The 22,667-nt window shown below is 39.6% G+C and overlaps 1 protein-coding gene across 1 annotated transcript in view; it reads left to right on the top strand.

Moving 5' to 3' along the window:
- ADAM12 (ADAM metallopeptidase domain 12) overlaps positions 1-22,667 on the top strand; it is a 257,743-nt gene that overhangs the window by 176,070 nt on the left and 59,006 nt on the right. The window contains exon 11 of the mRNA XM_063133269.1: positions 4,487-4,635. Within this exon, the coding sequence (XP_062989339.1) occupies positions 4,487-4,635 (149 nt within the window). The remainder of the gene's footprint in view (positions 1-4,486; positions 4,636-22,667) is intronic.

Raw genomic sequence — 22,667 nt, 5'->3', positions numbered from 1 at the left:
GTCGTACCCCTAAGCACTAGGCAATCAACTTAATTCTATTCAGTAGGAGAGGTCATCTTGGAGTAGTCAGGTCAACTGCTTTGGTCAGCTCCCTATTCCAGAGGAAGGATTGCCAAATCTGCTGAAAAATCCCTAAGGTGTGGAAACCTATTGGATGTAGCAGACTCTGGGGCTGAACCAGCTCTGCCCAGCTATAAAATACTATGATTCCAACTCTGTGCACAACAAAGGAGTCATTAATGACTTCCCCCAAAACAATCAACTTACAAAACACCAAATCAAGTCTATGAACTGCTGATTATAGAAAGCTTCATAAATGGGTCTCTATATGTAAGCATTTGGGTTTTTTTTCCACAGAAATCTCCATTTAGGAAAAATGCCATGTGAAAGAGTCAGTCCTGACTGAGTGCAGATAGATTGCAAAACTAGAGTCTGTACTGCTCTTAAACTATCCAATGTCATTATCAAAGCCTGCATTGATTGGCAATTTCTAAAAAAAGTTTCATTGAAGTTATTCTGGTCTTTTGCTCAATGATCTTTGCTTGGAGTCATAGATGATTTCCTGCTTGGCAATTGTGAAACATCTTGTTAACACATTTGACTGATGGAAAGAGCTTAAAAATGGAAGGTTGAATGAATCCAAAACGCAGAAATCTGAGCATTCTTCCAGCATCACATAATTTTCTCATCAATGTGAAAGCTTTCGGTGGTTTGTTTAGGATGTCTTCAGGCAATTTCTTTTGCTGTGACCCTGCATTTCCTGTCTTGAAAAAATGCACTTGAGGTAATTAATAAACCTGTATTCAAAATGAACCCAAAACAGCTCTATTTCTTCACATGATAACAATACTGGCTTGTTAAAGCCAAACCATTCATTGTCCCAATCCAGCTATAAGAATATCCTTACTTTTATTAATTTTTTACATTGTTGCCAATGTTGATGTACATTATAATATCGTTTTCTCATCACACTTAAAAAAAACCTTGTATCTGTGGACAGGGCCGGGCAGGCCCAGGCCAGTTAGGAAATGTAGGCCCCATTTCAAACTGCTCATTAAGTATTTTTTAATCAGTTCTAAATACATATGAACTAGAACTATTTATAAAAAAAGGTAATGGCAAGCACTTTTATTCAAGATTTATATGAGACATCACTTCTTCACATTCAGAAATGCTTTACATGCTTTTCTTTGGGCAAATTCATCATCAACAACAGAAAAATTAAGCAACTTTGCCCAGGAGAACTCGGAGTAGGCCCCCTCAGAATCATAGCCCCATCCCAACTGGCCCCACTGCCCATCCCTTCTGCCCATCGCTGTCTGTGGATTCAGAAATAACTGTATCTACAATTAGTTATTTAATATGCTGGCAGTTCATAGGTGTTAATGATAGAAATTCATTATATTAGACATGCAGAGTGCAATCCTGTGGACCTAGGAGGGGGGCCCTTTCTGGAGGTCTGCTCCCAGAGGCCTCCTCATTATGGCAGTGGAAACCTCACCACAATCCTTCCACCACCATCAATACGACAGCAGTAGGAGGAGAAAGGCTGTGTTGGGGGCAGATCAAGGAAGGATCCAAAGCCTACCTATTTCCCTGTCACACACCCACACATCCAAGAAAGGGAAAATATGCCAGCCCTGGAGATGGTACACTTATTTTTCCTCAAGCCACTCTCATGCACACCTCCTGCTTGGGCTAGCATGAGTCCAGCAGAAGGCTAGTTCGCATGACTGGTGGCTGGCAGCAAGGCTTAAATAAGCCATGGTAGCTTGCAGTGCATGCCAGCTGCCGTTGCAAATATTCATGCTGCAGCAAGCAGGTGGTGCAACTTATTGTGCTGTGTGAACCTGGGAAGGGTGGCTTGTTACCATGGTTAACAAGCAACCTCAGAACCCAAGAATAGCCCATGGGCTCTGGGTGTCTTGTTAACCATGATAAGAAGTGACCTTGCCCATTCTTTCATGGCACAATATTGCCCACCACAGCTTGAATATTCACAATGATTGCTGGCATGCACCACAAACCACCATGGCTTATTTAAACCATGTTGCTGGTTGCCAATTGTGCGAACCCAGTCAGAGTCTTGGAAGTGGTGGTTTTTCAGTCATGAATTCTCCCTACTCCATAAAGTTTGCTCTGCACAATACTGTATAGGAGTACTTTAAAATGATTAAATATCATTTCACAGTTTTTGTTTTCTCTACAGATGTCTGTTACTGCAAAGGAACTGCTTTTCAATTTTATTAAATGTTTTTGTTTTAAGAATCACAGAAATACACAATCTTGGCAATGCAGATTTTATATTCAGTGTTGGAAGTTCTTGTTAAAATGTATTCAAATTACTAAAGAATGATGCAATTTATGAATTGATTAAATTTTCCTTCCCATTTGTCTTTCACTTGACAGTTTAATTATTCATAACATTAGTCGAAGCTCCTTTAACAGAAAATTATGGAATCTAAGCCAATACTATATTAGGGGTTTCATTTCTTCTTTTTAACTTAAGGTTTTAGACCACCCTAAGTATTTACTCTTTCTACCCATCAGAGTGCTTGAGAGGTTATGAAGACTATTTTAGATGAATAAATTCATATCTGCTTTTAGAAAAGGCAGATGTACATCGTAATTCCATTTACTGAGTGATAAACAGGAGATCATTCATTTATATTACATGTTTTATGCATGTTCCTTTTTTGGAAAACTTTTGTAAGGAAGTCACTTTTGCAAAAGTAATGGATGGATGTCATAAAGAGCATTATAGAAAGATTACTTTTAAAATGTTTGAGCCAAGATGTCAGTCAGTAAAATGAGTTTTTTGCAGGAATATATTTGTTCAGCAAAAAAAAAAAAAAAGTAGAACTTACTGCCATCATTATTCTTACTGACTACATAGCTCTCCCAGGGCTTGCCCAGTGAATTGCCCCTGCACTGGTAACAAGGTGAACACATGCATTCTTTTTGTAGAAGCAAACCTATGTATAGTCCTCACATTGTCTGATGCATCACTTTTGATTAATGACTGAAGTCTGGTTCACACATGCATTTACATCTCCTGATTTTTCTGTAGTTGAATGATAGTGGTATATGTGGAGTGACTCCCTGAAGAACATTGCATCGAGGTGATATGAGAGCTTTCTCTTGGAAGGCCCATTCCTGCGTTCAAGTTGTCACTTGTTATTGCAGTGATGTAAATGCACATGTGAACCAGCCCATGGATAAGAGCATATATGGTCTACATTACAAAGATGTGTTATGTAGGATTGCTGGAGGTGGAGGTGGGGTAGTGTGATGTTATATGTACATATATTATGAATTGTAGGTATAAATGTGTATTCATTTTATGACTTTGAGTTTTATGGCGAGCATATCTAGAGAGAGTGGTATGAGTGACAGGAGGAATGGTGTATTAGCATATGGGAGATAATTGGCTGAGTGAGTGAGGGCGATGAGGTGTGTGTGATATATAAGCAGGTAGCTATGCTTGTGTGAGGCAGATAGTGTTTCAAACAGAGGGGATTTGTGTTGGGTCTGTGAAGAGTTAAAATGAAGAGAGTGTGAAGAGAAAGAGGGTGATTAGGACCTGTGTGTATGAAGGATATACATGGATAGAAGCTTTGCTTTACTGTTGAACATCTTAATGTTATAATTAATAAATATTTCTTTGTTTTATGTTGTGCTCTTGGCTTTCTTGTGCTCTTGGCTACGTAAGGGTTTAGGTCATAAAGGGAATAATATAGGCTATAATAAAGCTAGTGTGTCCTCACAGCTTGAGGACAAAGTAAAAAGGGTTGGACCTTGTCCTGGTAGCAGCATACTGTGAGGAGGGGAGGAGGGGTTGCCTGCATTGAAGAGGTATTCTCGCTGGGCATAGGCAGGATTCAGAAACACCCTGGGTAGCAAATAGCTAAACCTGACAAGTCACCATGTGGTACTTTCCAGACCTGTGATTCTGTGGCCCAGTTCATACCCACTAGCAACTGGATGGGTGAACCACTTGAAGCTGAACTGTGTGGAGAAAACTCCATGTGGCAAGCTGTTTCAGTCATGTGACTTTCAGCAGTGCTAATGCAACCCCTCTTTATTCATAGCTTGTGTTAACATACCTGACATTTATGAAACTACATTGGGAACCTCTTACATATAAACAGCTTTCCTTGTGGTTGTGCCTCTAATTGGATTTCAGCCAGCACCCCAAGGCTGTTTACAGGTATGAATCAAGCCTTAAATAAGGTAGGTAGCTGTGTGTGTGTGTGTGTGTGTGTGTGTGTGTGTGTGTGTGTATCAGACAAATAGGCAGAGCTTTTGAATTTATTTATTTTAATATAGTGGTAACAATTTAACTACTCTTGCCATGTGCCAGATCCATAACAATGAAACTCTAATGAGTTTGGGCATGTATCACTATGCTATCTTTTGTCATGCTTAACAATGGTATTTACTCTATCCATCTGTGTCTACCTGTTTGTGTGTGTTTTCTTTTGAGGATCATTCAGACAGCCCTTTGGGAGCAGCAGTAACTCTGGCTCATGAACTGGGCCATAATTTTGGGATGAACCATGATACACTGGAAAGGCGTTGCAATTGCAAAGCATCTACTGACAAAGGAGGCTGCATCATGAATCCTTCAACTGGGTAAGAGCATTCTTTGTTTGAAAAAAGAGATTTTGGCCAGATCTACACCAAGCAGGATATGACACTTTGAAAACATTTTGAAAACTGTATAAAGAGTCTGTCCTGGACCTCAACAGTTGTCACTACAGTTATAAACCATTTTAAAACAGTGGTGTAGATCCTGCCTTTGTCGCAGCTGGAAGTGGAGGGTTTTTTTTCCTTTTTCCTTTCTTACTTCAGGAAGTATTTAAGCAGAGTTTTACATCCTGCTTATGCCAATCAGACTTTATATTAAAAAAAACACCTCCATAATCTGCAACAATACAACCACTCTAAATATAAAGTGGTGCTGGGGTGGGTGGGAATCTTAACGGCTTTAGGGTAGTTGTAATTCTCTCCCCCCTCCCCGTTACTAAAAGAAAAGGTGCAGAGCTGTTAAGTTGTATTGTTGTCTGTTTATGTTGCTAGTGTGGAAAAGAGAAAAATAAGACCATAAGAAATCCCAGCAGGTAGGGGAGAAGGTGAGGTTTTGTGTTTCCAGTTCCAGGGCTGTTTTATAGTAAGGGCTTTCTATATAACCAGGAGACATTCTTCGTTCCAAGATGTCTGATTGGCTTTCTTTTATTTCAGCCCAATACTCAACTACTTTAATCCAATACCCCAATTGCTGCACTGTGCATGGTTCAGTCGCAGCTATCTTTCACAGTTGCTAGGGTTATGAGAAGTGAGATCAATTTAAGATGTGATTTGCTGGGTGGAGGTGCACCCTATCTCAGAAGTAAACTTTGTGAAGAGCTGCTGTTAGGCATGTTAGGCATGAAAGATTGAGGAAGCCTTTCGTCATGCTTTTTCATTGTGCAGTGTAAGGCTTATTACTCAAGATCTACCAGACCAATTTTCCTCATTTTTGTTTTAAATGAAGCTTGAGAAATGTAGACATGTAGAAAATTTTAAAAGTTTGAAAATGTTCAAAGCTTGAGCTTTAATAGCAATTAATTTCCTCTGTGGCAAACAGTTAGGGCTGCCCCTCCATCAATGGGATGATGGATAGCCCTGCTGAACTAATCAGTGTAGCACAAAGGCATGCCCTGGGTGCAACAACGCACTTAGGCTGTCACCATCAGTAAGGAGGGGCAAGGGGATGGAGGAGGCCAATCAGGACGTGTGAGGGGGAGGGGGCATACCACATGCAAATTTCAGAGGGGGGAGTTCACTATGCATGAGCCATATTTGCATTATTCATGATATGTCCAAACATATCCTCATGTTCAAACATGGCCTGTATCTCATACAAGTCACAGAAGACCTGATAATACAACATCCTATAACACCACAATGTTGCTGAATTTGAGTGTGGGATTCCCACAGTATTTTCAAATGTGGTTATCTCCCAGCTATTCCTAGTTTGGTTTTTCATGTGCAGATTTGAGGGATAATAATACATTAAAATGGGCAGTAGAGCAGGTACACAACCAAATCATGTTCTGCCTGACATAGTGATGAAAAGGAAATGATTGTTTAGGAGAACATAGACCTTCAGAAACTAACTTTCCATTAAGTACAACATTGTGCTTGCTCATGATTTAGAGTTTGTTTGAAATGGACAGTTCAACCAGCCTGTTGTGGACCACTTGACATATTCACTGTTAGCTATCACTGAGCCGACAGCTGCTATTAGATTTGGAGACAATAGATATTTGAGTTTTGAAAGTTCTTTCTGTGTAAGTAAATGAGTATTTCTTGCCAGCTACCATTCACATGTTGGCAACTCAGAGCCTATATAAATATCTATAAGTTTGGACTTTCTTCAGTGTGGTGATAATGAATGTACTTTACACATAATTCATTTATTGCTATAAAGCACATTGAGTCAAAAAGTACTTGATTCATGATTGTTGGAATGATGTCATTATAGGATCTTTTAGTTTTATTGTTCTGCATGGAAGAGTTTTGTAGTTGGTTGCGTATTTAACTTTTACAGTATGTTTTGTTGCTTGCCCTGGTTCAATTTATTTGTATGTATACATTTCCCCCTTTTCACTGTGTATTTCTTTTCCTGGGAATACTTTTCCTCTTTGTTTTCCTCATAGGATATTATATAAAATATAAGGGTTGTATATTGATGGCATGTTCACCCACCCCAATTAATAATTGTATATTTCAAACACATCATCCAAAACAATGAAGCTTCAGAAATAACCATTGGGCATTATGAGATTGTGTATGTTGAGAGAGACTCAGAAATGTATCCGTTTCTCCAGATCAAAAAAGCTACAGTGCACATGCAAAACTCCTTAGATCCGGAAATACTGCTGACACCCCAACCCTGTTCTAATAGGTTTTCTAATTACTTTTCTCCATCATATGCCACAGATTGCTTTTTAACCTGATCAGATGAAATAGTTTCAATACTATTTATTCCCATGTGTGCTACTTTGGGTTGATGGAGTATTCTATAATATGAAGTGTTCCCTCTTCTTTGGGATCCAAGATGAGATGTCTGTTTATCTTGGATCAATACCAGGACATATTTTGCTTCTCTTATCATTGTGGACGTGTTTATTTTGTTATAGGCCACTCCAGTAAAATGTTAAGAATAGTCTTAATTCATATGTGCGTTTATCTTGGTTTTTACACTTTTCCATTGCATTTCTATTCCTATCCATCCACCTCCTAGATCTTTTAAAATATAGATCTTCTGTGGGTGGGACTGACTATTAATATCATGTTTAAAGAAGGGATATGAACATTTTACATGTTTGTCACTCTGTGTCCAATAGATATTTGTTTTTGAAATAAGATGATAGGGATTAAAATTACTCCATTCACCTTAACTTTGAAGTCAGTCTAATGAAGGGAAATGTTCAAGGGGAGATTTTATTCCTTAAAATGTTGTTTCATTAATTATTGCCATTTCCTTTTGATTTCCTCTTTTAATCTTTGAAGATTTCAACATTAAAAACTTGTATTAGAAATGAATACTTGGTAGAGGCAATATCTTGGGATCAGTGCAGAATTAAACTCAGTTGGATCTGTCTATTAATGAGCTTGCTGTAGGTTTACATCTTAAAAGCAACCCGTAAGACGTGTAACACTTCAACCACAAAATGTTTGAGCATGTTTGGCAAAGCACACACTGATGTGATATTTCATATAGCATTGTGGCTTAAAGGAGGAAAGCAGATAGGATGATCCTCTTACTGCTCTTGACATTTAGATTCTGACAAAACATATTGCTATACAAGAGAAGGACTTTTTCAAGAAATGGATTGGAATAACAGAAAATACGTAAGAAGGAGAAATTAATGTTGGTAAGCTGATACTTCGGTAATAGGGTTGTCTGTCTTTAAAATAAAATGTTAACTTTGAGGCAGTGGCAAAGGGCCCAGTACTGTATGTGGGATCTTAAAGCATCTTGTGACCCAAGGAGAATGGTATGAAAGTAGGCTACTAATCCTAGGGAATGGAAAAGGGCGTATAGAGGGCAAGGAAAACCCAGAGAGCCTTTTTTCCCTGGGCTACCAAAATGCTGAAAAAATGACCTTTTGGAAAAACACAAAATTGATCATAGCCTGTTTGAAATACCTTGTTTTAGTTAGATCTCTTTGAAGAATTCATAGTGAAGATCTGACTTCCCCCAGTAGAAAGAAAGAAAGAAAGAACATTGGAGGGAAGTCTGTAGAAGTTGCTCTGTAGCCCAGAGATTCATTAAAGAGGTTACCAGAAACCTGAAAGCTGTTCTCAGTGCCAAAGAAGAAAGTCTGGAAAAGCAAATTGAAGCCAGATTTGAAATCCTAGAAAATGCAGTAGAATACTTAATAGCAACAATGGGAAATATAGATCAGGCAATAGAAAAACCAAAGTGACGGGCATGTGACCTAAAGGGTGACTGAAGCTGTAGTATTTGTTCTGCGGTCCCTGGGGATGACAGTGAATACTTTTCCTCTAGGCACATGTTAGAACAACAGAGTGCTAGTAAAAAAAAAAGTAGTAAAAAAGGAATTGTAAGAAGGTATAAATGACATCAGTAGAACTGAAGCCTAGAATGGAACCAAAGAGCCAAAAAGGTTTGGCTGGTCCTAGTTAATATAAAGCTTGATAACAAACTTACCTGTTTTGAAGAATCAAAGGTTCTAATAACAAATTAACATAGTTATGTATCCTCAAGATGCATTTTGTGAATATAACATAAAAATGCATGGCCACAAATAAGGCTGAAATTAACTTTAAAAGTTGTGAACTTTTATAATATCCCTATTTCTCAAGTTCAGATCCTTTAAAGTACCTGAAAGGTGTAGTGCATAGAATAGAGAAACTTCAGATTTGCTAAATGTAAGTGCTGCCCTTTTTGTAGCTCTCTTCTCTTTTCCAGTGGAGTTTTCCTAGGGATGAATCAGTTCTATTATACCAGTAACTACACAAAAATCACTCTTGAGTCAACATCAATGGATTTAAAAGTACTGTATTGTTTTCATTAGAAATATTGCCAGCCCAAATTGTTTTCTGCTCACCCTTAACACTGTGCTGGCTTCTTAATGGAATCTGCAACCTGTGTTTCTTCTTCTTCTTTTTTTTCTTGGTTGGAGGGCCGAGACTTGAAGTTTGGTAGGATGTTCAGAATCAAATCTTAAATAGCTCAATGTGGGCAAGTCTACACAGGGCGATATCCTGGGGATCGTCCCTGTGTGTTCACATGACGCGCAGAGCATCCCGGGAGTAGGGAGGGACGATCCCTTCCTTGCCCTGGGATATCACCCTAACCTTTAATTCTGATTTTTCCTGTGGTCTCGGGATGATCCCGAGACCACAGGACTTCTGGCCCACCATCGCAGTTTTGTCCCAGCTCCTCACAGGAGCTCTGTGCCCATTGGGGGTGGGGTGGGGGGAGCACGAGGTTTTTTTTTTTAAAAAAACTTACAATTTCGTTTGAGCGCTCGTGCACTCATTTTCCTTTTTAAAAAATCCAAAATGGTGGGTGCGACATCTTCTTCCTCCTGGGACGTCACGTGCCATGTGTAGATTGAGGGGGAGTATCTTGTGATCATCATACTGTGAGATCATCCCCCTCGTCTAGCCATGCCCTTTGTCTCAGTCATGATAATTCTATCTGGGTTTTAGGTTAGCAGCTCTCAAACTCCTTTCCCTGAATCATCATCATCATCATCATCATCATCATTATCATCATCATCATCATCATCATCTGCAACTATCCTTTATCTGAACTGAAGATGCTGCTAGGAAATGCAGTTTTCTTTCTGAATCTTCATGGATTTTTTTCCTCCTTTACTGTCTATTAAAACACACACACACTAGTGTTAATAGTAACACAAGTCCCCGCTAATGATAGCCTGGTTTACAGGTCCAATATAATTTCTATCCTTTCTTCACTGGAGTCCCAGTGTCCTCCTGGTTTTCAGTGAAGAAAGCTCTTTTCACTTCTATCTTATAGAAATGTATTGCTGTCCTTAAGATGCTGAAAAATCCTTCATGCTGAATCAGAAGCCAAGTCACTTGTACTTCCATACTAAAGCCCCAGTGAGAGTTATTGGCTTTTTTTACCTTGTTCACCAAGTACACTTCTTTCTTAGGTAATTTTTATAAAAGAACATTTTAAAAAGCCTTGTAAATAAGTCCAGAAAGGTCACTATCCCCAACATTGTTTAGTAGCCACCTGCCTGCAGAAACCATTACTAGTTATTTGTGGCCTAAAAGGGGGGGGGGGAAACACTTTTGTAAAACTTTCCTAGAGGCGATTCTTATTTGCTGCAAATAATATTTACAAGCCTGATTTTTAGACTGCAAAGGAGAAATCAGCAGTGCTTGCAAAGCGAGACTGCTAAGCAACCCTTCTGATTTGTTTTTATGACTTTGTGAAATAGCAGGTCTACCTGACTTGTATTCAGAGAGCTTCTTTAGACTAGTGTTTTATAGCATGCTCGTGACTGGCCAGTCATGGATGTTCGTCAGTCATTTTGATGACCCAGTGATCCTCCTGCACCTTTTGCTCCTTCTGCAGTTTCTTTTCATTGCATAAGACTCTGAAAATCTGGCTCTTCTAAACTATAACAATATTTGTTGCTATTTCCTGCCATGTGCAGATGAAGTTGCACTATAAAATGCCCACTAAAGGGTGCTGTCCCACTAAACTGAATGGGCCATGTGGTTGCTGCTTTCTTCCCTATGTGATCCCCCCACCTGTCTGAAAATCCTCTTAGTCTTTAAGTTTGCATGATGTTAAAAGACAGGGTTATATGTCTTGCTCCCACTTGCCCTCTGACTACCCCTTGATCTTTGGAGCAATGCACATTCAACCATACCTTCATGTGTAAAGGCTAATACAAGGTACTGGGAAATGGTGCTTTAATAGCCAAACATCTCTGATGGTGATCACATCACTGTATGCTGTGTGTGCTCAGTTCTATGTTAAATGATTTGTGGCTTGGAGGTAAGGTCATGACATTTGTGTCATTTTATTTTAATAATGGATTTGAAACCGGTCCTTCTGTAACCTTTTGACCACTGATAATTAGTTTACAGGCTTGTGAGAGAATATATATGCCTCCCAGTAGAGCATGATTAATTGCCTTTATCTCAAATTTTTTGCTCCAGTTATTGAATACAGACACACACATACGCACGCACGCACAGAGAGAGAAAAAGAGAAAATAAGAAATAAATCTGCATCAAACAAGTTTTGTGTGATATTGAACTATAGTGGTTTAAACACATAAGCCTTGTTCAAGCATGCATTTGCATACAAAATAACATATCGAGTTGACTGATTGAGATCATGTCCACTGACTCCTCCTACACCCGCTAAATGTTCAAAGGTCTCATTTTCATAGAGTCTACATATGTACATCCAAATATATAACACTCTCCCATACATACCTGGTACTATGGAAAATGGAAACTCTCAGATTCTGCATACAGAAGCCGATGGGCATGTGGGCATACACTAAGGATGTCCGTCACTGGGAAATGTGGTTCATTTTTGTTCTGCAGCATGTAGGATCCACTTTGCGTCTGCAAGATACTGTGGGCTGTTCCCCAAACACTGGGAACTTTTTGTGCCAGTGGGGGGGGGGGAGGTTCTGCAATTTGTGCAAATTACAAGTGAATTTGCACAAATTATGCAACTTCAGCCATAATTTGCTCAAATTCGGCCGCAATTTGTGTGAATTCAGATGTAAATTAGCGCAAATTGCAGAACCTTCCTGAAATGTGTAGTGTAGTGGCTAAGGTGTTGGACTGGGAGTTGGGAGATCCAGGTTCTAGTCCCCACTCAGCCATGGAGACCCAGTGGGTGACTTTGGGCCAGTCACAGACTCTCAGCCCAACCTACCTCACATGGTTTTTGTTGTGAAGATAACATGGAGGGGAGGAGGATTATGTACACTGCCTTGGGTTCCTTGCAGGAAAAAAGGCAGGATATAAATGTAATAAATAAATAAATAAATGTGCAAATTTCCCAGACAATCCACAAATTGGCCTGACCCACTGCAGATTGACTTGGCATCACAGTGGGAACTAAAACCAAGTCTAGGGGACCAAGCCTAGGAAAATTCATTGAACTCCTTCCCCCAAACGGATTTCTCCAACGTCCCTAGTATTCACATGTTAGATCTGTACTAAGAGGACATTTAAAAGTGTGGAGGCTGGAATAGACCAACAAACATAACTCTGACCACTCCCTGCCATACATTATTCACATGCGAATAATCAACCTGTCTCTCTTTGATCCCTCTTAATCTTCCCTTGGGTACAAAAATCATATGGAGAAACATACATAGTGCCTCAAAAACCTTGGATACTACCCCACTGTGATTTTTGAGGTTGTGGTAGCACATGCCTAAAGAAATTAGAATACAATTTATTGGAATAAAATTCTTTTTCAAAGTGAAGACATTCTACCCTTTTTTTCTTCCTTTCTTATTAGATATTACTTACTACTTAACTTAAGCCAATTATATTCATTTGCTCAGGAACTATATTTTATCCAGGTATTGGAATTATCTCATCTAGAATTCAGTATTTTCCTCTTACTCAGATTCACCTTCATAGAATAATAGAATTGTATAATTGGAAGGGGCCTAAAAGGCCATTGAGTCCAACCCCCTGCACAGTGCAGGAATCCACCTTAAAGCAGATAGCTGTTCAGCTGCATCTTGAATACCTGTAGTGTGGCAGAGCCCACTATCTCCCTAGTTAACTGATTCCATTGTCGTACTGCTCTAACAGTCAGGAAGTTCTTCCTGATGTTCAGCCAGAATCTGGTTTCCTGTAACTTGAGCCCATTATTCCATGTTCTGCATTCTTCTAAGAGCAGGTGGTTTCATATTTTGCAAAAGCAACTTCACAGCAGCAGTTGTCCAAAGGACTAAAGCAAGGACTACTAAGTCCCAAAGGTTTTAGTGAGGGTGATTTCATCAAGTGCTTAACTCTCCACTTGAAAGCAAAAGGTCCTTAAAATGCATACTGTGGCTTGATTACAGTAATAGGTTAGCAGCAACTCTCAAATGTTATCAGTTTTATGCCTGCCCTGTTCTGGTATTAATTTGGGTCAAATAAATGTATGGCAGGGGGTGATCTGAGTTACACCTGTTGGTCTACTTCCTGCCTCTACGTTTTCAAAGGTCCTCTTTGCACAGCTCCAACATGCGTATACCCTCATGCGAATGTGCCCTGTACTAAAAATGGGAATATTGTTAAAATAGTCTGTCAAGTACCAAACACTCACAGTTATTATCCTTAACGTGAGCTTTTGAAGAGTCTTTCCAAATTCCATTAAATCCATCTTCAGTAGAAATTCAGTGTGGGACAAACTTCTGATACAGCTTAACAGTGCCCCCTAGAGAGTCACCAAGCTGGCACCATGCTGGGATGCCTGAATAGGCTACTCCTCCCTTTTTGTTCTCCAATATGCGTCCAAAACCAAGTTCTTTCACATAGCCATTTGTCCAGTTAGAACCAGCTAGATGTTTTATAATTAAAGTTTAGGGTCATTATGAAGATGGGTCCAGCCACTAAGTAATTTTCTGATTTCCTCACTAGGCTATTTACATTTTTTTTTAAATGTAGGATGTTGCACTATTGGACAATCAGTCTCCACTATGGGGTTGGCTTTTACTGAACTAGGATTCCCTTAAAAATGAAAGTTTGCTCACTCCTTGACTTCTTAATACCATCTATGTAGAGGCCAAGATGCTCTTTCCAACCATCCCCTCTGGAATGGACTCTGCATATGCTTGGAAATCCAAGACTCTACTCAGGTAATGTGTAAGTTGCTAAGTTAGATTGTAGCTTCCCTTGTTTTATTTTTCCTTTTTTCCTTCCCCTCCCATTCAATAAAGTCATGATTTGTGACTTAAATCCAACATTGTGCAAAAAGACTTCAAGAGGAGATGGGGGGCACATGGGGCTGCAGGAAGGGGAGAGACCTGTGTTTTACAAATCTTTGTAAAGCATCATGTACATAGCATTACATAAATAATCTCCAGGTTTTGTCCCTATTCCTCTCTTTGGAAGGAGGGAGGAAGTGGATGAAGCTGAGATTTATTCACATATTCATCCTGCAGGGAGGTAAAACCTGAACAGGCCCTTTGTCACAAGTACTTTTTGGGATTTCATAGTCCCCTGGCAAAGGTTTTTCATTTATTAATTCTGTTTTGCATTTTGGCTAGAATTACATCAGTGCCATAGCTGCTTACAAGTGTAGGAGCCCCCTGTTTCCAAGCTTCCAGTGTCAAAAGGATACCTCCTGAAAAACACTTCTTTGCACATTAGAGCAGAGCTAGATTATGATGATCAGATGGAGGGAAAATGGCATTTCCTTACCGTTGCTTTGGCCTCCTGCTGCTGTCCCCCAGTAAGGACGAGCAGCTTCCTCTTTTTTTGCATGGGGAAGAAAGAAGAAGCAGCAACGACCACAGGGCCCATTCAGTGGGCATTTTTATCACGCTGCTTTTCCTGCACGCAGCAGGAAATGGCGGCAAGTTTTGTTTATAAAAAAAAAACTGGATTTACTGGGTCTTTTTTTGTTGTGGAAAAAAAGACCAGAAGGAGCGGGAGATGCACAGGAGGCAGGAGGCATCATCGAAAGGACCTGCGAAAAACTGAGTGGCCAGTAATGAGCATGCCATAAAACGTTCATCTGATGATGCGCTATGTGTTAAAGTAATTAAACATGACATGGCAGCTGTATACACTTCTATCTCATTCAGAAATCAAGGGCAGTTGGGAAGGGATATACTCATTACACAAAAAAGAGCATGTTGTGGAGAAAGTATAACTTGCCCCCTACCGCCACCCATCCCTGCACTCTACTACTCTGAACAGTTTTCCTCCCAGTCTAGCTCCAATATCTGAACTCAGCCTGGTGGGAGAAAATTGCTTAAAGTGGTGGAGCACTGCCTGTGAGATAAATGAGGGGAGGGGGAAGGTTTCACTCCCCTCCTCCACATGACTTTTGTGTAAAGATTAGACACTTCCCTACCACCACCATCACCACCTTTGCTTACCTCTGCCCGACCACATTTAGTTTGGCCCTACATGTAAAAGAGATGCTAGCTCATGGTGGAAGGGAGCTAAAACTGAGAGGATTTATTATTGTGAATTTTTCCTTCAGTAGGCACAAGAGTAACTAGGCCAGGTCAAGAATTGGTGAACTCCAAATTAATTGTTCTTTCTTAGGTTTCTACAAACAGGTTTTATTTACATTGCTCAGACCTGCTGTTTATAGCTATTAATCTGCAGAATCAGCAGAACCATCTGGATGTATATATTTAATGAGTGGAAGAAAATGAAATTATCTTGAAGAGGCAAACACTTCCTAATTAAACTCTAAAGCATTTATGCCTCCCGCCCAATCTGACTCGAACTCCATGAAGAGATACTTTAAAAATAAATAAAATTAAAAATATAGTTGAAATACTGATTAATAAATTGCTTGTGACAGACTTGCTGTTTTGCCAGCAGAGCAGCCAGTTTAAAAAATAATAATATGAGAAATAGCATGATGATTTAGTTCATTGCTTTCCCATTTTCATTTTGTAAGAAACAACCATGAAATGACAGGATAGTCTTATGTCAGCATTTCATTAAAATTCCTGAAACCAACTCTGTGCAGCTAAGGGACAGTCATTGCTCATTTGCTATTCTTTATTAATAATTCAGAGCCATTACAGATGCCTTTAATTGTTTTGAGGAGGGAAACGGTCATAGGTCTAACATTCATTGATGTCAGCTATTATAGCGTCCAGGTTTTCCAGGTCTCCTCAGCAGTTTCCATTAAAAATAAAAGTACAACCATTTTTATTTACGTTCAATTTTTTAAAAGATCAGATTTAGTCCTAGTTCTTGCAATGAACAGCTACGGATGTTAACCTTTATTTTTCTTTATTTTTCTTTTGGCTGTAATACTTCAGGCCACAGGTTAGGGTTCATATGATTGAATATATGTTTCGTATAAAACCATCCTTACATATAAGAAATCCACATGCCTGAAAGAAGATTTCTAGCATAGCCTTTTCCTTGGCATGCTAGAATTCTATACATAGGGATTAGAGAACGGGTATGGAGAAGCATTTAGTCATGTGAGCCCCCCACCTGCAATGTGAAGTGGTACATCTTAGAAACCAAGTTTACCTTTTCATTTGCCCTTGGTGAGAATCAGGCCTACATTTGCTCTATTTGATACCATTTGTGTTGCTTTCTTGTTTGTAACTATGGTAGCCACTTATGCCTCATCATCAACAACAAAAAGAAGACAAAAGAGAATATCAATTTGTATAACATGTGCAGATATGTGCAAATTTAACTATAATATAAATGAAATTAGGGTGCAATCTTGTGAAAGTTTATACAGAAAAAATGCCAGGCAGAGAGATGCTGGGACTTGTAGTACTTCTTTCTGTCTAAAAATGCATAGGATGCTTGCTCAAACTGCCATCCAGGTGGTAACTGTTGATATCGTGAGAATGCTACAGACGTGAGAATGCCACAGATATTGCAAGAATATCCACAGATATCGTGGCAATGTCTCAGATATTGTGACAGCATCACAGATATCATGACAATGCCACAGATACTGTGAGAATGCCACAGATATCGCGAGAATGTTGCAGATATCTTGACGATGCCACAGATATCGCGACAATGTCTCAGACATCGCAATGGTGCCACATGTATTGCAAGAATGCCACAGATATCGTGAGAATAACCACAGATATCGTGACAATGTCAAGATATCGTGATAGTGGCACAGATATCGTGACAATGCCACAAGTATTGTGAGAATGCCACAGGTATCGCGAGAATGCTGCAGAATATCGCGACAATGATGCAGACATTGCAATGGTGTCACACATATCGCGAGAATGCCACAGATATTGTGATAATATCCACAAATATCACGGCAATGTCCAAGATATCATGACAGTACCACAGATATTGTGAGAATGCCACAGATATTGCGAGAATGCCATGGTAAAATATCAACCATGGCATTCTCGCAATATCTGTGGCGAGATATGAGTACTGTTGTTGATGCTAGTGCCATTGTTGTTCTTGCTGACTCTTATTGTTGGATTTTATTGTTTTTCACTGCTATTTTATTGTGTTTATGTTTTTATTGCTTTTAATATTTTAACTATTTTTGTGTATGTTATTGTTGTAAGTTACCCTGTGAGGGCTTCTGCCCTGAAAGGAACCCAAGATATGTTTAAAATAAATAAAAATAAAATTTGGGGTGACATGAAAAAGCAATATATTTTGGTTAATATATTGCATTTTTACTCCCAGAGAAAGGCACTTGCTTCTGTCTCAGGTGCCAAAATGACTTAGTCAGCCTTGGGTGTTTATTTAAAAATAAATGCAGCTTGGGTGTTTCCAGACGGAGCTTTTAGTGTGGAATCACCCTGCCTCAATCAGGGAATTTCACGGGGGGGGGGGGGGAGATGATGTTCTCTTCCATTTGTAACCCTCCTGTGTTTTCCCACTATATCTTCCATCTTTTTTTGTACCACAATAAAATCCGTTAAGGATATGGAAAGTTGGCATAACTTCACAATGCCTTTGAGTGGCAGTGGTAGCGGCTGTCCATCTGGAAGCAGCCCTTGACTTGGGAAGGAGTCCTCATTTGCTATTTCACCTCAGGCAGCAAAAGGTCTTGGGACTGGTGTCCAGGTATCAGCCATATCAGTTCTGCTGAATCATCCAGTGTTCGTTCTTCATCTGCTACATCAGTAGAAAGGGAGTGTATGAGAGCTTTGTAAATAACACTTTAAATACTAAGTCCTAAAATAATTTTAAGAGCTAACCAAAATTCATCACTAGGCTGTGTAGACTTGGCATTTCCCTGAGACTCTTTTAATTCCTGCCAGGCATCATCCCTGTAACCAAGTGAGTGGAGAGAGAGAAAGCTCAGTAGGGGACTGAATGCAGGCAGTGTGTTTTAAACATTGATGTCAGCCATTTATCATTATTCACTTATCGCTGGTAGTGGATGTTATGTTTAATGCAATCAATTTAAACACAAGCTAATCTAGTTTGGTTTCTTATCTACAATTTCCTCTAACATTGGCAAAATCTACAAAGTATGTTGCAACTTCTGCCCTGAATGCAGCAGTGCTGTGACCTGTGGTTGTCATCCCTCCCTCTCTTGCTCTGGTATATGTTTTCTTTTTTTCCATGAATCAGCACTGGATTAACATCAAGTCGTAAACAGTAAATTGTGAAAACCAGACCCTCTGCTGTCGAACTAATTGTTATTAATGAGGTAGCAATCGAAAAGGAAACGGAACAGAAGATGAGCCAGAGGCAAATGCAAACTGATTATAGCTACTCTCCTTGACTGCTTGGTTTCCAACAGGAAAGGCAGTTGAGTACAATTCCCACCGAGCTTTGCATGGCAGATAACTCCTGAATACAGTTAGAGTACTGTCAAGGTTGATAAATTGGTTTAGTGTTGCTTCACCTCTGGAATAGGGAACCAAGCTCACAACAGACCTCTCGACAAGGAAGAACTTTTTTGCCTGTACATTTGTCAAAATAAAAGTTACTCCTAATAATGTTATACTTGGCAGACTTGTGACTGTGGAAATATTAAGCCATGACAGTGTGTCCTGCACAAAGCTGTTAAGAGTTGTTACTTCCTCCTGGAAGTATTTTTCAAAACCATCCAACCATTGGTCCCATCTATGCTTTCTGATTGGAATCTTGCATTCTGCATTGTAAATCTGCCCTTTTGAATATTTCTCGTAGTTAAATTCACAGCTTGAGCTATGACAGGAAAGGATAAGCCTTACTGGTGCAGACAGAGCAATCCTTTTTGAGGACATGAGCTGAATCTTATTGGTAAGATTTATCTTACCATGGTAGTACTCCCAAACCAATATTGATTCATATCCACCTAATGCAGCTTATGTGAAAAACGTTTCAAACTGTGAATGTGAAAATTTCCCTCCCTCCCTCCCTCCCTCCCTCTCTCTCTCACACACACACAATCCCCTCCAAAAAAAACCACCATAGTAACATGGCAAGTTATTACAGCCACACTTCTATTCAATTAACTGCAAAATTGACATATTCACAATTTTTAGTTGGGCTTGTTAGGAATGGCACTGTAAAGAACATGCCAAAGGCTATAGAAGGATTCCTGGCTTGTTTTCAAACCATTGACCATGAACTATAGAAGGGAAAGCTTTGATGTCACAAATAACTGCATGGCCTAGTTCTGTGTTCTACTTTATTTATGCTCTGTGGATTAAAACAAGCATCAAGAAAATAAAAAAATAAACTGAGAGAATAAGGACAGAGCTGTCATTCATCACTCATTTTTGAAGCAAACTTCATATGTTAATAATTCTGTATTTTATAAACAGATGTTTGACTGACTGTGATTATTCCAATATTATCCAATATGGCACAAACCAAATCCCTAACGTAGCTCAAAAAATGTTCATGGGACTGATTAGGTCAGATATCATAATTTGGGTAATGGTGAAGGACAATCTAAATTCCAAAATATGTTCATGTATTTGAAACCCTGTGGTGCGGGGAACCACTTTGGAGCTTAGAAATACCAGGCAGAGAAGAGGTTAAGGGTGTATTCCTCTGCATGTTTAGAGAGAGAAAAGTCCTACGACTTTCAGCATGTCCCAGCAAACCATCATAAATGTGTTGGTGGCTTGACTCACTGGTGGTGACTGAACCAACACACATTTTGGCCATGGCTAGACCTATGGGTCTAGCGCAACGGAGGAGGGAAGATCTTGCGATATGGTTATTGCGAGATCTCCCCCCCCCCCCGTCTACATGCGGTGAGAAATGTCCTAGGAGGAAGAGGACATTGTGCCCGCCATTTGTTTCTTAAAGGAGACAGAGTGCATGAGTGCTTGAACGCCAAATGTGAGTATTATTATTATTATTATTATTATTATTATTATTATTATTATTTTTAAAATCCCCACTCACCCCACCCCACCCTGGCTCCTGCAAAGAGCCGGGACAACCCATGATGCCTGCCCACACATTCGGCAGTCTCGGGATCATCCCAAGACTGTGGAAAAAACAAGGGAAAAGGCTATGCTGATATGTGAACCGCCCAGAGAGCTTTGGCTATTGGGCGGTATAAAAATGTAATAAATATAAATAAATAAAATAATCCTAGGGCAAGGGAGGGATCATCCCTCCCTGTTCCTGGGATCCCCTGTGCGCGATGTGAATGCCCAGGGATGATCCCCAGGATATTAGCAGGTCAAGTCATGGCCTTTGAGAAAGTTATATTTGGAACAGGCCATGTTTTAAAATTCATCTTCATTTGTTGCCTTAAACACAAAGTAAATCGCCAAGGGCCCCAATGATGGCCAACAAACAGGCTGCCAAAATGTATGGCTGAGCTTCTGTGCACTTGTGCTGGCTGCTGTTTTTCCAGGTGGCTGCCAAGATTCAGGTGGAGCAGCAACATCTCTTTGCATAGGGAGCCTGGCTCTGTCTGGCTTGGTTGAGGATGACTGCCAGGTTCAAATCGGCTAATAATAATAACAATCTCAGTTTCCATATTTGATTGTGTAATTATCCAGAATTTTCCCCCTTCCCTTTTTGTCCCCCCACTCTCCCCAAGTAGCTGGAAACTTTTTAACAGACAAACCCTGGAGATTTGATTTTGTATTCCTGGCCCTGTATTGTGGCCCTCTATTCAAGGACCTTCCCCAGTGTAGGAAATTGTAGGCGAGGGAGAGCAATGTTGGTAGATGTAACAGATGAGTCTTATGCTTGAATTGCTTACCTCTACTGGCCTGCATTGTAAAAGCAAAGTCACTTTATTCCCCCCTCCCCATCCCACTTCTTTGACTTATCTACTGCAGCCAGGCAGATAATAGCCACACAACATCATGAACTCTTCTTTAGGGCGACCATATGACCGGATTTGCCCGGATTTGTCAGGGCTTTTGATGGCAAATCCGGGAGGGGAAGGGGAAATCCGGATTTTTTCAAAGAGCAGCTCTAATGGGAATTAACAAAAATGCTTATAACTCTGTCATTTTTTAAGATAAAGACATGAAACTTGGCACAATGGTAGCTCTTAGGAAGGGCTTTAGTCATACCAAATTTGAAACAGATCCGTTCATCCATTGATTTTTTAGGAATTTTTTAAAAATTGAGGTTTTAAAATTATTATTTTTTAAACCATCATTTTTAAAGATAGAGAGATGAAACTTTGCACCATGAAAGGATTTAGGTAGAGCCTTAGCCACACCAAATTTGAAACAGATCCGTTCATCCATTGATTTTTTTAGAATTTTTTTTAAAATTGAGGTTTTAAAATTATTATTTTTAAAATCGTCATTTTTAAAGTTAAAGAGATGAAACTTTGTACCATGATAGGATTTAGGTAGAGCTTTAGCCACACCAAATTTGAAACAGATCCATTCATCCATTGATTTTTTAGGATTTTTTTTAAAAAATGAGGTTTTAAAATTATTATTTTTAAAACTGTCATTTTTAAAGATAAAGAGCTGAAAGTTGGCACCATGATAGCTTTTAGGTAGAGCTTTAGCCATACCAAATTTGAAACAGATCTGGGGCCAGTAGCAAACCCTGTTAACAACAACAGCAGCTTTCAATGAGTGAAGATACAGTCAGAAAAGATATTTGAGGGAAGGGGAGAATGTAACACAGAGACTATAGCAAAAGCTTCAAAGTACAGCAAAACCTACAAAAGTAGGAGTTAATTTGAGATACATTGAATCTCTCACTTGTTCTTTATTTCAGTAATTTTAACATTGTTATCTAGAACAGATTTGTCTTAAGTGTGTGCTGTAAAATCAGACATGTGACCAAGGCTATGTTCGGGTGGGCACGCCCCCTTGGTACTGGACATGCCCCCTTGGGGGCGACCATGTTGTCCTCCTTTTTGGTTTCCAAAATATGGTCACCCTACTCTTCTTAAGGCTTGGGGAGTTATAAAGTGCATATCATTCATCGATTTGAGCTTTTTAATTTGGGAAGTGTTTGATGTTTTTTTAATGTTGGGAAGAATTTTTTTTGATGCATCTAGTTCCATTCTGAAGCACCCAACCAGAAATGCAGGAAATATACTAGGGAAAACCATACTTTATCTTGTATCCCTCAGATGGTGTTTGGCTCCTCCCTCTGGACTCAGAATCTGAGCCTATTTTTGTCTAAATGCTGCCTTCTGCTTGATGGCTATGTCAACATGATAATTGCCTATTATTTCACTCTTGCCTGGATGTTGAATATAAGGTGTTGGTAAGGATTCATGATAGTTTGGCTTTGCCATGCTCAGTAGTAAATATGTATTCTTTCTTTGATCTTACAAAGGCTGTGCCAGATTTAGGAACAAGGCAAGTAAGCCATGGCTTAGGGCCTCATATTATGAGGGGCCTCTAAATATGTTGGAGATAACTAAGATGTAAGATAACTAAGGACTCATCTACACTTATGAGCCTTCCAGAAGGGAGGCGGAGGATCCCACGCTTTCTGGCTTCCAGGATCCTCCTCCAGCATCCAAATGGCAGTGCAACGTTCTG

Source organism: Elgaria multicarinata, chromosome 8, assembly GCF_023053635.1.
Source record: "Elgaria multicarinata webbii isolate HBS135686 ecotype San Diego chromosome 8, rElgMul1.1.pri, whole genome shotgun sequence".
In the NCBI taxonomy this organism is placed as follows: Eukaryota; Metazoa; Chordata; class Lepidosauria; order Squamata; family Anguidae; genus Elgaria; species Elgaria multicarinata.
The sequence above is the reverse complement of the archived record's forward strand: the minus strand, read 5'-3'. Positions and strand labels throughout refer to the sequence as shown.